Source organism: Amblyomma americanum, chromosome 2, assembly GCF_052857255.1.
Source record: "Amblyomma americanum isolate KBUSLIRL-KWMA chromosome 2, ASM5285725v1, whole genome shotgun sequence".
Taxonomy (NCBI): Eukaryota; Metazoa; Arthropoda; class Arachnida; order Ixodida; family Ixodidae; genus Amblyomma; species Amblyomma americanum.
The window spans coordinates 33,999,721-34,013,932 of NC_135498.1; the positions used below are offsets into that span (position 1 = coordinate 33,999,721).

Below are 14,212 nucleotides of genomic sequence, written 5' to 3' on the forward strand. Positions count from 1 at the left end.
CTTTTTTGCGGATATTGAAGGCGCATTTATGGCTGAGAAAATCTAATTTAAAAAATTTCCCGTCACTCTGTTCATACTAGTGATGTCCGTAATAAGAAGGAATGGTCATCTCAATCTGCCCAGCGTGGCAGGTGGCAACTGCCCCATCGGGCATTTCATCGACGCTTTACAGACAATCCGTTCGGCAGCGTGTGTGGCGTTTGTGAGCGTAGTCATGCTTTCGCCTCCAATCAGGGTTAACGAAAGTTTAAACCACAGTTAATTTTTTTTTGTTTTGCTTGCTCACTTTACTTCCGTACATGACAACTATAAAAAACTGCAGGAGTCCGAGTCAAAAGCCTTCGTTCACAGAGTGCGTTTTCCCCTCCTGCTCTGCCCAGAAAACGTATTACAGAAGAAGGTTGGCCCACCACAGTATTGTTTTCCGGGAAGGAAAGGGGGATTGCGCTTAATGTGCGTGAACATGAACGCGGGGCAGTTGCCACCAGCTTTCGAGATCGCGCTCAGAGCGCAGGTGTCGAAAGGAGACATTGGTGGCTTCCCTTCACCAGCACTTGCAAAGACTTGCTCCTCGCGTTCGCACCCCTGCTCTGAGCACAAGAGGGGAGACCGCGAGGTGCGAAGCGCCAATTGTCCTACATTTCTGGTTACCTGACGAGGCTGCACCCCCACAAACGCTGCACTAACGCTCGTTCTTCACTTGTCGGTCACTTGGTCGTCGTTGCCAGCGTCAAACGCTGGGCAGATAACCGCAACAAACTAAGCGCGCGTACTTTAGAACTTAGAAGGGTCAGGGTTCGGGCTAGTGGGTAATCAGCATGAAGATTCATAGCGCACAGAGTACACAGGACACAACACAAGCGCTTACTTCCACTGAATGGTCTTTATTTGGCGCTGACAGCCTTATAAAGGTCAGGTATTGCACAGGTACAACCAACTAACAATGATTATCTTGTCAAGGTCATGATGTGTCAAGGAAAGACGAAAACCAAAACAATAAAAACATTAAAAAATATAAAAATAAAAAACAACAAAAAACCTACCAAACAGTGCACAAGTTTCACACTTTCGCCCTCTGCCTTGCACCTAAGAAAGCTGTCTTTCATCGATAAAAACACCGAAGGATCACTGATACAATTTCCCAGTCCCTCTTTTTCCATCTCTGCCGCTTCAATTATTTCCCTCGTTTTTTTATTGCTATTTTTTCCTAATACTGAACACTCCTTAAAGTTAGGCGTGCACTTGTGACTACGGCAGTGACGAGCCAGATTACCTGGTCCCTGATCTCTAACACTTCTGTGGTGCTCGCTGAGTCGCTTGTTCAAGCACCGGCCTGTCCGCCCGATGTACAACTTGCCACATGAAAGTGGCAACCTGTATATAACGCTATCGGCACAAGTTACAAATGGGTTCTGATGCCTTACAGAGCAGGCCTTCTTATCCTGCTTGTCTGGACATGTGTTCTTACACATGCGGGACAGTTTTTCTGGGGCTGACATGCAAATTTTTACACCAATTTTCTCTCCAATCTTTTTGAGGCCGTGGGAAATCCTGTGAATATAAGGTATTACTTCAATTTTGCGGGTACCTTCTTCTTTATCTGTCAACGTTGTGTTTTTCTTTTGTCTGCGCATGCTTTCTGCTACTGCTACTACAAGGTACCTCGCGTAACCCGCTTCCTGAAGGCGATGAACCTGATTATTGAAACTTGTCATTAGGCAGGTGCACGACTTATTGACTGCATTGGACAGGCATGTTTTTACTACTCCTCTCTTGACTATGTATGAGCATAGAGGGAATAAGTCTCTCTTACCTGGATGTATGAGCCTAGAGGGAATAAGTCTCTCTTACTGGATGTATGAGCCTAGAGGGAATAAGTCTCTCTTACTGGATGTATGAGCCTAGAGGGAATAAGTCTTTCTTACTGGATGTATGAGCCTAGAGGGAATAAGTCTCTCTTACCGTTTACCTCCGCACATACGAAGTTAGTTAAGAGAGGAGTAGTAAAAACATGCCTGTCCAATGCAGTCAATAAGTCGTGCACCTGCCTAATGACAACAAGTTTCAATAATCAGGCTCATCGCCTTCAGGAAGCGGGTTACCCGAGGTACCTTGTAGTAGCAGTAGCAGAAAGCATGCGCAGACATAAGAAAAACACAACGTTGACAGATAAAGAAGAAGGTACCCGCGAAATTGAAGTAATACCTTATATTCACAGGATTTCCCACGGCCTCAAAATGATTGGAGAGAAAATTGGTGTAAAAATTTGCATGTCAGCCCCAGAAAAACTGTCCCGCATGTGTAAGAACACATGTCCAGACAAGCAGGATAAGAAGGCCTGCTCTGTAAGGCATCAGAACCCATTTGTAACTTGTGCCGATAGCGTTATATACAGGTTGCCACTTTCATGTGGCAAGTTGTACATCGGGCAGACAGGCCGGTGCCTGAACAAGCGACTCAGCGAGCACCACAGAAGTGTTAGAGATCAGGGACCAGGTAATCTGGCTCGTCACTGCCGTAGTCACAAGTGCACGCCTAACTTTAAGGAGTGTTCAGTATTAGGAAAAAATAGCAATCAAAAAACGAGGGAAATAATGGAAGCGGCAGAGATGGAAAAAGAGGGACTGGGAAATTGTATCAGCGATCCTTCGGTGTTTTTATCAATGAAAGACTTAGCTTTCTTAGGTGCAAGGCAGAGGGCGAAAGTGTGAAACTTGTGCACTGTTTGGTAGGTTTTTTTATGTTTTTTATTTTTATATTTTTTATTGTTTTTATTGCTTTGGTTTTCGTCTTTCCTTGACACATCATGACCTTGACAAGATAATCATTGTTAGTTGTTTGTACCTGCGCAATACCTGACCTTTACAAGGCTGTCAGCGCCAAATAAAGACCATTCAGTGGAAGTAAGCGCTTGTGTTGTGTCCTGTGTATTCTGTGCGCTATGAATCCTCATACTTTAGAACCACGTGCGATGCTGCAGAAATTTTGAGGCAAGCACGTTCTTCTTGGCAAAATTGAAAAGCGCAGTCACGTACGAGTAGTGATGTTTTTGAAGGATATCAGCTGGCGCATATGTGATATGCTTCACTTTCTGCTGTGTCACGTGATCTGTTTGGTTTATCGTGTTTACGGTTTAAATTGGAAAAAAAAATGTTCGTATCACTTTCCAATGGCTGATGTGACTGAAATTTTGTAACCACAACGTTGGCTATTTTTTTGGCTCTTAACTGTCTTGGCCTAGTTGTATGGTTGGCTATTTTTGGGCTACAATTTTTGTATATTCTGTCTATGCCACTCCGCGCCATCTGGCAACACTGATCGCGACCAACAAGCGCGTGCGCACTAGCGGTCAGCGGGCTCCCGGTACTCCGGTAACGGCACGGAGGAAGACTATAAGGAGTGGAAACTCCGCGTCTGCGGCGACCAGAAAAGGTCACATCCCGCGGCGCCACTATCCTGCTGGCGGCGCCTGGCGGTCGGGAAAGAAACTACCGAAATACAACGTCACGGCGTGCCCGCTGAAGCAAACACCCGTTTCGTCTGCTTGTCGTCTGCTTTGAGCGCGCGCTGCCGGAGAGCGCGCCGAAGCCACGGTGTAAGAGTAGGTTCTGGATGCGGCGGCGGTAGGAGGTAAAGAGTGTAGGTAGGGGGCCTAGTGTGGAGGTAGGGGGGGGGGGGGGGGTCTGTAGCGGAGGTAGGGGGTCTAGAGGGGCGGCGACGCGGCGACCAGACCGGCCATGCCTGTGGCTTGTTGCACGCTTCCCCACCTGCTGTTGCATTCGTAACAACTGACGTAACGAACGAATGAAATAAAAACGAAATGAACTGTTACGTAATAAGGGCCGAAAGTGTTCATTTCCTGGCATTCCGGTGCCTGCCCAGTGTGGTTAATAGATCATGGGCCTCTTTTCGCTTTCGGTAATTTTGAGCAACGCTACGCTCCGCAAGACCTTCGAGGTACAGAAGGCTAACGGCGTGAAGATGGCCTTGGCACGCAGAATGCATCCATCATATGAGTACACCCAACTCACATTCGGGGAGTCTCGACGCGGTATTACTTACCCATGAGTACTGTACAATTCACTAACGCTAGTTTTCAGCGTGTTCGAGGTTACTTTTACAATCGATGCGTAGTTACTTGATTGTCAAGCCAAAATGGCGTACCAGTGACGAAAAAACGTGATAAGCGAAGCCTTATTTCCACGTCTAGTGACTTTCGATGGTCCGTATAGTCCCGCGAACGTGCCTGTTCACTTGGAACAGCTGTTGGCCGAGGGGAAAGCAACAACACGTTTGGCATTGTACGCAGAAGCCCTCGACCGATTCCCTGGAAAGATTAAAAGAAATGCTACAATGCTCCATGCATCATTGCCTCCTGGCCACTTCAAAGCTTTGCAACACGAACGTTCAACTAATCTTTTGTGCGACGCCCTCAGCGCGCCTACGGAACACACACAAAGCTTCGCGGTAGAAAGACAATGGGGGATATTCTCTGGCACCGCGCTTAGCTAAGACATGGCGACCTCTGCGAATGCAGGCAAGAAGCTGAGCCGATTGGGGGGGGGGGGGGGGGGGGGGGGGGGGGGGGGGGGCTTGGGGGCAAAGAGACACCTAAGGGCTTAGCTCCCAAGAACAATACCCCTTTATTTTTCCTCGGATGCTGACGCCTGGAGAAACCTTTCTCCCCCTGTTGCTGATCAAAAAGCTCGAACGACGCGGTTTTTATGATGATCGCTGTGGTCTTACTGCTGCTCCTGTCATTTTCCTTGGGTGAGTGCTGAGTGCCTGCAGCGGAAGCGATCACGCGCGCCAAACGTTCCCCTACCTTCACCTCGGACTTGCTGGTGCCCTTGAACTCTCTGTGAACAATGAACCTAGACGTAACCAGCAGGCCTTAAGGCGGGTTCACACTGGCGAGTCGCAAACGTCGCACGACGTTTGTGAAGCGAAAATGGCGTACCAGTGACGAAAAAACGTGATAAGCGAAGCCTTATTTCCACGTCTAGTGACTTTCGATGGTCCGTATAGTCCCGCGAACGTGCCTGTTCACTTGGAACAGCTGTTGGCCGAGGGGAAAGCAACAACACGTTTGGCATTGTACGCAGAAGCCCTCGACCATTTCGGGCAATTATTTACGGTTTCAGAAGCACTAGGAACGCGCAGCAAATTGATTTAAACCTGTCGCGCAACCTCCGCGACACGCCAGTGTGAACCTGCCATTACTGCTTGTCAACCAAGAAAAACGAGGGGGGAGGGGGGGGGGGGGCAATGTTTGGCATCAATCTCGCGAGCCTCACTGCGGTACGCAGTCTTTAGGATAACGTGAGCTCACTCAAAAAACGGCCGTTCACAGCGACGTAATCGTCTGTGCCAGTAATTATTATATACCTCGTCTTTCCCCTGCCTGGCGCTCGGCTTCTTTAGGGTGAAACGCTTGAGAAATGAGTATTTGACCTCATATTGAGTAAAAGAAACAACCTTGTGCAATGGCGCTCTTTGACCACAGATGCCCTCGCGCCATAAAAATCCATCACATGGTCATCATCATCATCATTATCGGCGACATTATCTTTCGCCACAAGGGTTTGAACCGTTCTCCGTTGGAAGTAAAGGCTAATAACCGAGATCGTTCCATAGCGCTACCTACAAGCTCTGTCATAATCTTCTACTCCAATGCGGAATACTGCTGTGATCGAAGCGCGTCCAGTTACTTGTGTCAAGTAATGCGTTGCGAGATACGTCGATTTGTTTGCCTGGGTAGCCAGCTTGACTATTGAGCATAGCGAAACCTGAATAGCCCTTATCAAGACTCATAAGCAGTAAGAATTATCTCAAGCAGTCCACATACCCTTCTCAGCGCCGTCATTCCGCTTCTTGATTCACAGACATATCAAAGAAATTGCGTCGGCGTCAATATTTTAACATTTCTCGCGGCCACTCTTAACAGCAGCTATAAAGAGCTAAATATGAACAGGGCAGAAACATAAAAATTATCTCAGTATATCGTCATCGGACCTGGGGAAGAGTAAAATTCATAAATATCAATCCGTAGTACGTATTTCTAAGCTGGCGCGTTTCCCAGAACATAAAAGAAAGGAGGGGGGGGGGGGGGGGGGGCGCATGTTTAACAGCTTGTGTGTGTAATTTTTCTGAAGCCCTTCAAAAAGAGTTAGCAATATTCTTCTGTCACGTAGATACTCAAAGAACATTGGGCAGGAGAATGCATATTAAAACGAAAAAATGACAAATAATCGAAAAGTAAAGCGCAGAAAACATGCGGCTACATTGTTACTACTTAGAGCAAGCAGCCATCTTGAAATACTACTCAGAGCACTAATTTTGTACTAAGTGAGGGCACTGTAGGTCCTCTTTGATTTATAATTCAATTTGTGCTCCAGGAATGGCTCTTTTCTTTTGCATGAAAAAAATGATTTATTTTGAGCACTAGGAGTGCATTAAAAAATACTGCAACTTTTCAATTCACCAAAAGTATTGAAAATGGTGGGCAGATATGGTGATTTTAAAGCTGCAAGAACATGTTACATTACATTCTTGAGAGCGAGAAGAGAATAAAATCATTCCTAAACAGAGAACCGTTTTAAGCATCGTACTTTATTTGCATGATAGTGCTTATTTTAGTGACTATTTAATATCAGATTTTCCTTTGTGCACAGTTTTCTTTGTGTGATCATTGGCAATTCTGACCTTTTTTGTGATGTGCAGAAAGCTGCGTGTCAAAACGTTCGTTTCATTTAGTTGCAGGGATATTCTGTTCCATTCATGCTAACAGAGTGATTGTGAAGACAAGCTTGCGCACAGAAAACTATTATTTCCAGTTCCCTCACATTTTTTTATGACCTAATACGGGTGTTCAAGCGGTAATTTTCAAGAAAAACTCCGAAGTTGTGATCACAAAAATAACTAAATCAGCGTACTGAGAGCCACGGATCCTGAGAAAAACTGAAGTTTGCGTTGTGTTTCATTACTCAAATCTGTGCGTTATGTGAAACAAATTCTCTGTAACTTGCTGTGATAGTATAGCTAATACCTTATACGCCATTCTTTGTGTATCTTTTTCTCAGTGCAGGGGGCAAGAACAGACAAAAAGCCAAAATGCAAACTGACGTTTGTAAGTATGAACCACAAGAAACAAAGAGCCTGAATGTTACCTCGCTTACAAATCAAATGTGTTTTTGCATGCCAGTATGAAAGCCCCTGCCGGCCTATTGGAGGAGCGTCGTGATGGGAGTCGAAGTTGGTTTAGACTTTGCAGTGCATTTTCATGTGCACTGGAGTGACAGTCTACTTCAGCTATTGAATTCCGGCTGGCCCCAGCTGGGACATTAACTTACGAATTGGAGTTTTGACTCAGTTTTGCCTCGCTAATGATGTTTATAGCGATGAAAACTGCTAATTTCTTATAGCATGCGTCTGTATTAAAGGCTGACAAGGGCCACTTACGAGGAAAGGCATTTTGTTTCTAATTTTAATGCGTATTAGAAGGCCTATCGTGAAGACAAGGCGGCGTCCGGACGTATAGTGTACACTTGCCACCTGCCACTATACAGATGGCAAAGAGGCGAAGAGGAGAAATACCTTTCGCCACTTGTAGGGGAGAGGAGACATGACCCGAAGACAGCTGCCAAGAGAAGAACCCCAAAAAAACTACTGTAAGACTGATAACGCTAATATATATATATATATATATATATATATATATATATATATATATATATATATATATATATATATATATATATATATATATATGTGTGTGTGTGTGTGTGTGTGTGTGTGTGTGTGTGTGTGTGTGTGTTAGATGACGTCCTACGTCACACTCGCGGTATTACAGGACGTGCTACGTCCACCGCTATGGACGAGGGTGGCGCTGGTGAACACTCTCAAGGTTAGCTTACACTCTCAAGGTTAGCAAAATATAAATACCCACGAAAGCAGCAGATTTGACGGCCGTCGCCGTAGCTCAGTTGATAGAGCCCCGGACGCGATATTCGGAGGTCGTGGGTTCGGATCCCACCGCCGGCATGGTTGTTTTTTCTGCTGCTTTATAAGTAATTTTCTTTAAAGCACTTGATTGGCACTACTAATTAAAGAAAAAAAAACATTCCTCTGTGCACCTTCGTTTCGGGGACTGTTGGCTTCCTTGAGATGTTTGTCAAACGAGGCCCTCATTTCATTTGCCTAGTCTGCTAATAGCTTAACGAGGGTCACGGTTCTGGCAGTCTTGACGTCATAGGTAGCACAATAGGGTTCTCGCACAGTTTCCGCCTTCATCGTTAGATGACGTCCTACGTCACACTCGCGGTATTACAGGACGTGCTACGTCCACCGCTATGGACGAGGGTGGCGCTGGTGAACACTCTCAAAGTTAGCTTACACGCAAAATATAAACACCCACGAAAGCAGCAGATTGGACAGCCGTCGCCGTAGCTCAGTTGGTAAGAGCACCGGACGCGATATTCGGAGGCCGTGGGTTCGGATCCCACCGGCGGCATGGTTGTTTTTCCTGTTGCTTTATAAGTAATTTTCTTTAAACCAATTGATTGGCACTACTAATTAAAGAAAAAAAAACATTCCCCTGTGCACCTTGGTTTCGGTGACTGTTGGCTTATATATATATATATATATATATATATATATATATATATATATATATATATATATATATATATATATATATATATATATATATATATATATATATATATATATATATATATATATATATATGTGTGTGTGTGTGTGTGTGTGTGTGTGTGTGTGTGTGTGTGTGTGTGTGTGTGTGTGTGTGTGTGTGTGTGTGTGTGTGTGTGTGTGTGTGTGTGTGTGTGTGTGTGTGTGTGTGTGTGTGTGTGTGTGTGTGTGTGTGTGTGTGTGTGTGTGTGTGTGTGTGTGTGTGTGTGTGTGTGTGTGTGTGTGTGTGTGTGTGTGTGTGTGTGTGTGTGTGTTTGATACATAAAGAATAATACAGATGAAAATATGAAGAGAAGATCAGAAGTATAAGAGAAGCAATTAAAAGCAGAGAAGCATTGTGATAGCATAATGATAATTAGGCACCTCCGCACTTTTTTTTTATTCTAAACGTAGCGCTCATAATGCAGCGATGCGGCGAGTGGATTCTTTTGGGGCGACATTACGCACGGATGTAAAACAGCATCGCAGCCATTTTTTACCGCCGGCATCTTCTTGCCTATAGTTCAAACTAACGCAAGCATTCTTTTATTCTTGCTCTACAGAATATACCCGTATCTCCATGTAAGGAGTTTTGTGTGACACGAAGGTTCGTGTATTTGATTCCTATCGGGAAGATAGTAAACAAGACGGATAATACACCCTGCAAGGTAAGTATGCTTTGCAGTAAACGTATGAAAAGGGATGAAGAAACAGAAAGTTTCAAGATAAAAAAAGTGGAGCGCCTATATTCTTATATGCACTTGTTTTTCTATACCCGCATTGTACTTTCAATTGCGAGGCAACAACATTACAATCACTGGTAGAGAACGACATGGTAGCAGTGCGTACAAGGAGTTACGAAAATAATGGCCCGGAAAGGTAGCGTTTTGTAATCAAGTAAAATACTCGCTAACTGCGTGTATACCGTTGTGAAAAGCGAAACCTTGGCTGACCCAGGCAAAAGAGGCGTGCATTGGCTCAGCCATCCCCCATAGCTGTAATAGCAACATGGCAGATGGGCTCGAGATATGCGCATCATTTTTTATATATTTTTCTGCGACACGAAGGTCTGGAAGACATAGCGAATAGACCCAGCGTGCGCGAGAGAGAGGACACAGTGAGATACATGGCTACATAAACGCGCCTTCCTTTTTGGCCATGTGTTTCTATGCAGCCTTCCTACATTCACTATATAATGAAGGGAACCTAAAGGTCATGTTTTGGATAAACGCTACTGTGTTTCATCTCTTTTCAGAGATTTCTGAGTCGCATAGAAGGACGCTGCGAGAAAGGAAAATGTGTGTTGGGTGGTGTTCTCGGATTTCTAATAAAGTTCACGCCGTTCAAGAGATTCGGATAAAAAAGCGGTTCGTAAACACGACGTTATTCTAAACTACGACATAAGCTTTTTGCTCTGCGTCTGTTCGAACCCTTCGAAATAAAGTACGCTTTTTCTTACTGTGGATTCCTAGTCGTAGCCTTTGCGCAAGCCTTTTCAATGAAAAACCTTTTACTGATAAGTGTAAAAATGAAAATTGGTTCTTTGGGGGAAAGGAAATAGCGCAGTATCTGTCTCACATCTCGGTAGACACCTGAACCGCGCCGTAAGGGAAGAAAAGGGATAAAGGGGGGACTGAGAGAAGAAAGGGTGATAGAAGTGGTGTAGTGGAGGGCTCCGGATAATCTCGACCACCTGGTGATCTTTAACATGCTCTGCTATTGTACAGCACACAGGCGCCTTTGCGTTTCGCCTTCATCGAAATGCGGCCGCCGCGGTGTGAAGTTCGTCATTAGCGACGTACCGCTAAAATTCCAACCGATGCTCTACTACTTCGACCCTACCGTCCGGTAACCTCTGCCGAGTGGCTGAACCTTTCATACAAAACCATATTGTCATAAATATGCGCAGTAATGTAGCTTTTCTCCGTGCTGTGATTTCATCGTTCGAAGGCTGCATTCAATAATACTTCGGTTGAGGCTAGTTGGTGCATGGTGTTCTTAAGGTGAAAAGGTAAGCGCAAATGCAAGACAACCCACAAAGAAGACAGAAGGACACGCACTACAGCGCTACAGCGTTACAGCGCTTGTTCTCACATTACACGGTGCAAACGTGCCGTTGGAGCAAGGTATTAGGGCACGCTACAGCTGCTGGAACCACTCGAGTTAATTCATGTCCGCCCTTGCAAAGCATCCAAACAAACTATCACTTCTATACGTTAAACGTGGCTAATACGTCATAATTTCACCTTCAGCCCGGTTAAGTCCAATGCAGGGCAAAGGTATTTCCCACTGATCTCCTATCGCATTTGTCATGCTCAAGCCGCGGCCGCCTTAGGCCTATACGTCTCAAAATCTCTTATCCAAACCTCACTTCCTGCCACTTCATGATGTGTCTTCCTTATCTCGAAGTTCAATTTTTTTACCGCAACTGGTCACTTACTAAAATGCAAAAGGTTTACGCGTGCGCTGGCTTCAGCACGTTCATCGTGCGGCAAGGAAATGTGGGTATTCTTTGACACTGGTTCTAGTGACCACTGCCCATGCAATAGCACCTACAGAAGGTGAAAGCAGATGGTAGTTGTTGCGACTACTTGAATGCACATCTATGACAGCTGCGCCATGTATGCGTTCAGCGCATCACCCTTAGCGACGTTACCTGCACTTTCGTCCCGACGAACGCGGCAATCCACAGCTAGAAACACGACAGAGTGTCCTGAGACCCGTCCAGGACGTCCGACATAAAGCGACGACGTCTAGACGTGGAAGAACAACAATTGCACTCGACTCAGAGTGCAATTGAGTGTAAGAAAGGTTCATCATTGAAGAAATGTGAACCTCCACACACTTCCTGAGAAAGGTTGGAGCTTCCCCGGGGGGCCTAGAGAACATGAAGACCTGGGAGGACTGGGAGACCATGCTGCACTTGGAGGATCCGGCCGTGCAGACAATCGCCACTGGCCGGGTTGCCAGTGTCACGGACCTTAGGGACATAAACAACATTACGTTGTGTTTTGCAAGTTGGAAGTAATTCATGTTGTGGACCAGCGCAAAACGGACAACGGACCTAGGAAAGAGAAGACGACACGGGCTCTTTCCTAGGTCCATTGTCAGTCTTGCGCTGGTCCACAGTATGAACATAAATACTTGAGTGCAGTGTGGTCCTGCGGGGACCTAGGGGCGTGTCCCGAATTTCCTCGTAATAAAAAGTTTTCTCTCTCTCTCTCTTTCTCTCTCGCCGTGCCATGAGAAAGGTTTGCGCGATGTTTCACAGATGTCACCGGGCAACTCTGAAACTTTGACCACTGTGTGCACTTCCGCTTTTTTTTTCACTTCCTCAACTGCTGCTTCGCTCCAAAATTTTGCACTGCTTCAAGACTTGGGCCGTACGTGCACTGAGAAGTCTGTAATCTGTTTTGATAAGTATGAGTCATATGACTACAAGGACCTCTCACTGAGTATCGTATGCCCGCCGTCCTTGCTACCGACCTTCTCATGTTTATGAACGAGAAATTTGCTGGCGTCACAGCAGTAAAAACTTTAGACGATGCACGTAGAGCTCGTTGTATACCTTTCGCTTCATAACGGTGCAATTATGATGCTGGTATGGAACGCGATAGTCATCAGGACCGCCGCATTTTGGGGGTGTAGAAGGAAGGACGCGTCAGCGACGAGTTGACGCTCTATTCCTGCATAGCCTCATGGAGACATCTGCCCTTCTGGTCGAACATTCTTGTACAAAACAGCAGTGATTGCTGGTCCCTGGACTCGCATCAAACAGTCGCGAGAAAATGATTCTGCAGATTCTAACTAGAGTTCCCGGGTTCGTACCCGACCGCGGCGGCTGCGTTTTTATGGAGGCAAAACGCTAAGGCGCCCGTGTGCTGTGCGATGTCAGTGCACGTTAAAGATCCCCAGGTGGTCGAAATTATTCCGGAGCACTCCACTACGGCACCTATCTCTTCCTTTCTCCTTTCAGTCCCTCCTTTATCCCTTCCCTTACGGCGCGGTTCAGGTGTCCAACGATATATGAGACAGATACTGCGCCATTTCCTTTCCCCAAAAAAACTAAATATTATTATTCTTCTAACTGGTAGGGTCACAAAGGCACAGTCACGAGTCTACCGTACTCCCAGTGGCGTAGAAGAAAAGTTGCCTCTAAGGCGACAGCTTACCTTCGCATGGCTTCAAGGCGGCTTGACACGAAAGGATTGACTACTTGAAAAAATGTTTTAAACAAGTTTCAACTTAAAGTTTCAAGCCAGGTTTGATTTGAAATCTCGAGGCAGTTTCCAATATATTGTTTGCAAGGGAACTCAGACAAAGAGGTCTAAATGGTTTTCACGTTTCGTTATCTCTTTTTTTCTTCATTCCATTTTTTTTCTCCGCAACGAATACGAGGGCGGACGCTGCAGGCATAAGAAAGTCTATATAGCACACCGCATTTTTTTTTCTCTATTCGCTCTAGCTTCGGCAGTCGGCCTCTGCGCGCGCAACACCGATGGCGTTAATCAGGTATGCTTCGTTTGTTTCAGGGTATTTGGAGAATATTTGCGGAACTTTAAAACCTACTTCTAAGTGCTAAGTGTTTGGGACATCAAAGTATCTATTCCACGTCGCTCTCTCATTTCTCCTGTATCGAAGTGCGGTTTCCGTGGCCAAAAGCGAACGCACGAGCTTGACGAAGCCGAAGGTTCTTCGATCGGTCGTGGCCGTTTCGAAACTTTGCCACTTATTTGCGCAGACAATACCGCATTAAATGGTTCCAGAAAAAAATGCAAGTTTTAATACAGCTTTCTTAAGTTCTGGCAGCCACTGTGCTTTGAAGTTAGCAGCAGAGATATGCCAGAACCTGCTTTTGGCAGTCTCAAACAACACTAAGCTCACTTTGAACTGTCACAATTACGCTAACAGGTTGAAAAAGGACGACAGTATAGCTAGACGACTGTGCACCACGATACAGAGCGCCCAAATTGTGCTTCCTGCATCGCTCTGCGCTGTAGTGTTGCTACAGGTAATAAGTATCACATAACAAAGTGATACTCAATGGTTAATACTTCTTTTTCTCCCTTCTAATGACAACTTTGAGAGATAAATAATACCTTGTCTCTCCATCGTTGTTCTGCCGACAAAATACAGCATTGCTCCCGTTGAACGAGGAGAGTCCGGTTACATGGAGAGACAACTAGGTTCGTCCAGAAGAGATCAGCGGAGGAGTTAGCAGATGTTTGGTTTTTGTGGTGTCTGTATACGTTAGCGGCATTTGACCAAAAGCATATCATGTTTTACAAATCGAAACTATACATTTCAGCACCATCAGCTACACCGCCCGGGACAAGCCTGCTAAAGCACAACAGTCTATGCTCATTCATAAAAATGAACCTAACTACATAAGAAGTAGATAAAGGGGTGGGGGGGTCAAGTACCCTGACAATCCCTGTGAGTTCATCATCATATTTTATTTTATTTTCACCATGCGGTACATATACAAACATAGAGATCAGTATTACAGGAGTAGGTCCCG

General features: G+C 45.5%; 1 protein-coding gene across 1 annotated transcript; it reads left to right on the forward strand.

Annotated features, from left to right (window-relative positions):
- Nucleotides 1-4,584: 4,584 nt before the first annotated feature.
- Nucleotides 4,585-10,154, forward strand: LOC144118456 (uncharacterized). Its single transcript, XM_077651395.1, has 4 exons — nt 4,585-4,770; nt 7,083-7,129; nt 9,255-9,359; nt 9,947-10,154. The coding sequence occupies exons 1-4, from the start codon at nt 4,725-4,727 to the stop codon at nt 10,049-10,051; spliced, it is 303 nt and encodes a 100-aa protein (XP_077507521.1). The 5' UTR covers nt 4,585-4,724; the 3' UTR covers nt 10,052-10,154.
- The last annotated feature ends 4,058 nt before the right edge of the window (nt 10,155-14,212 follow it).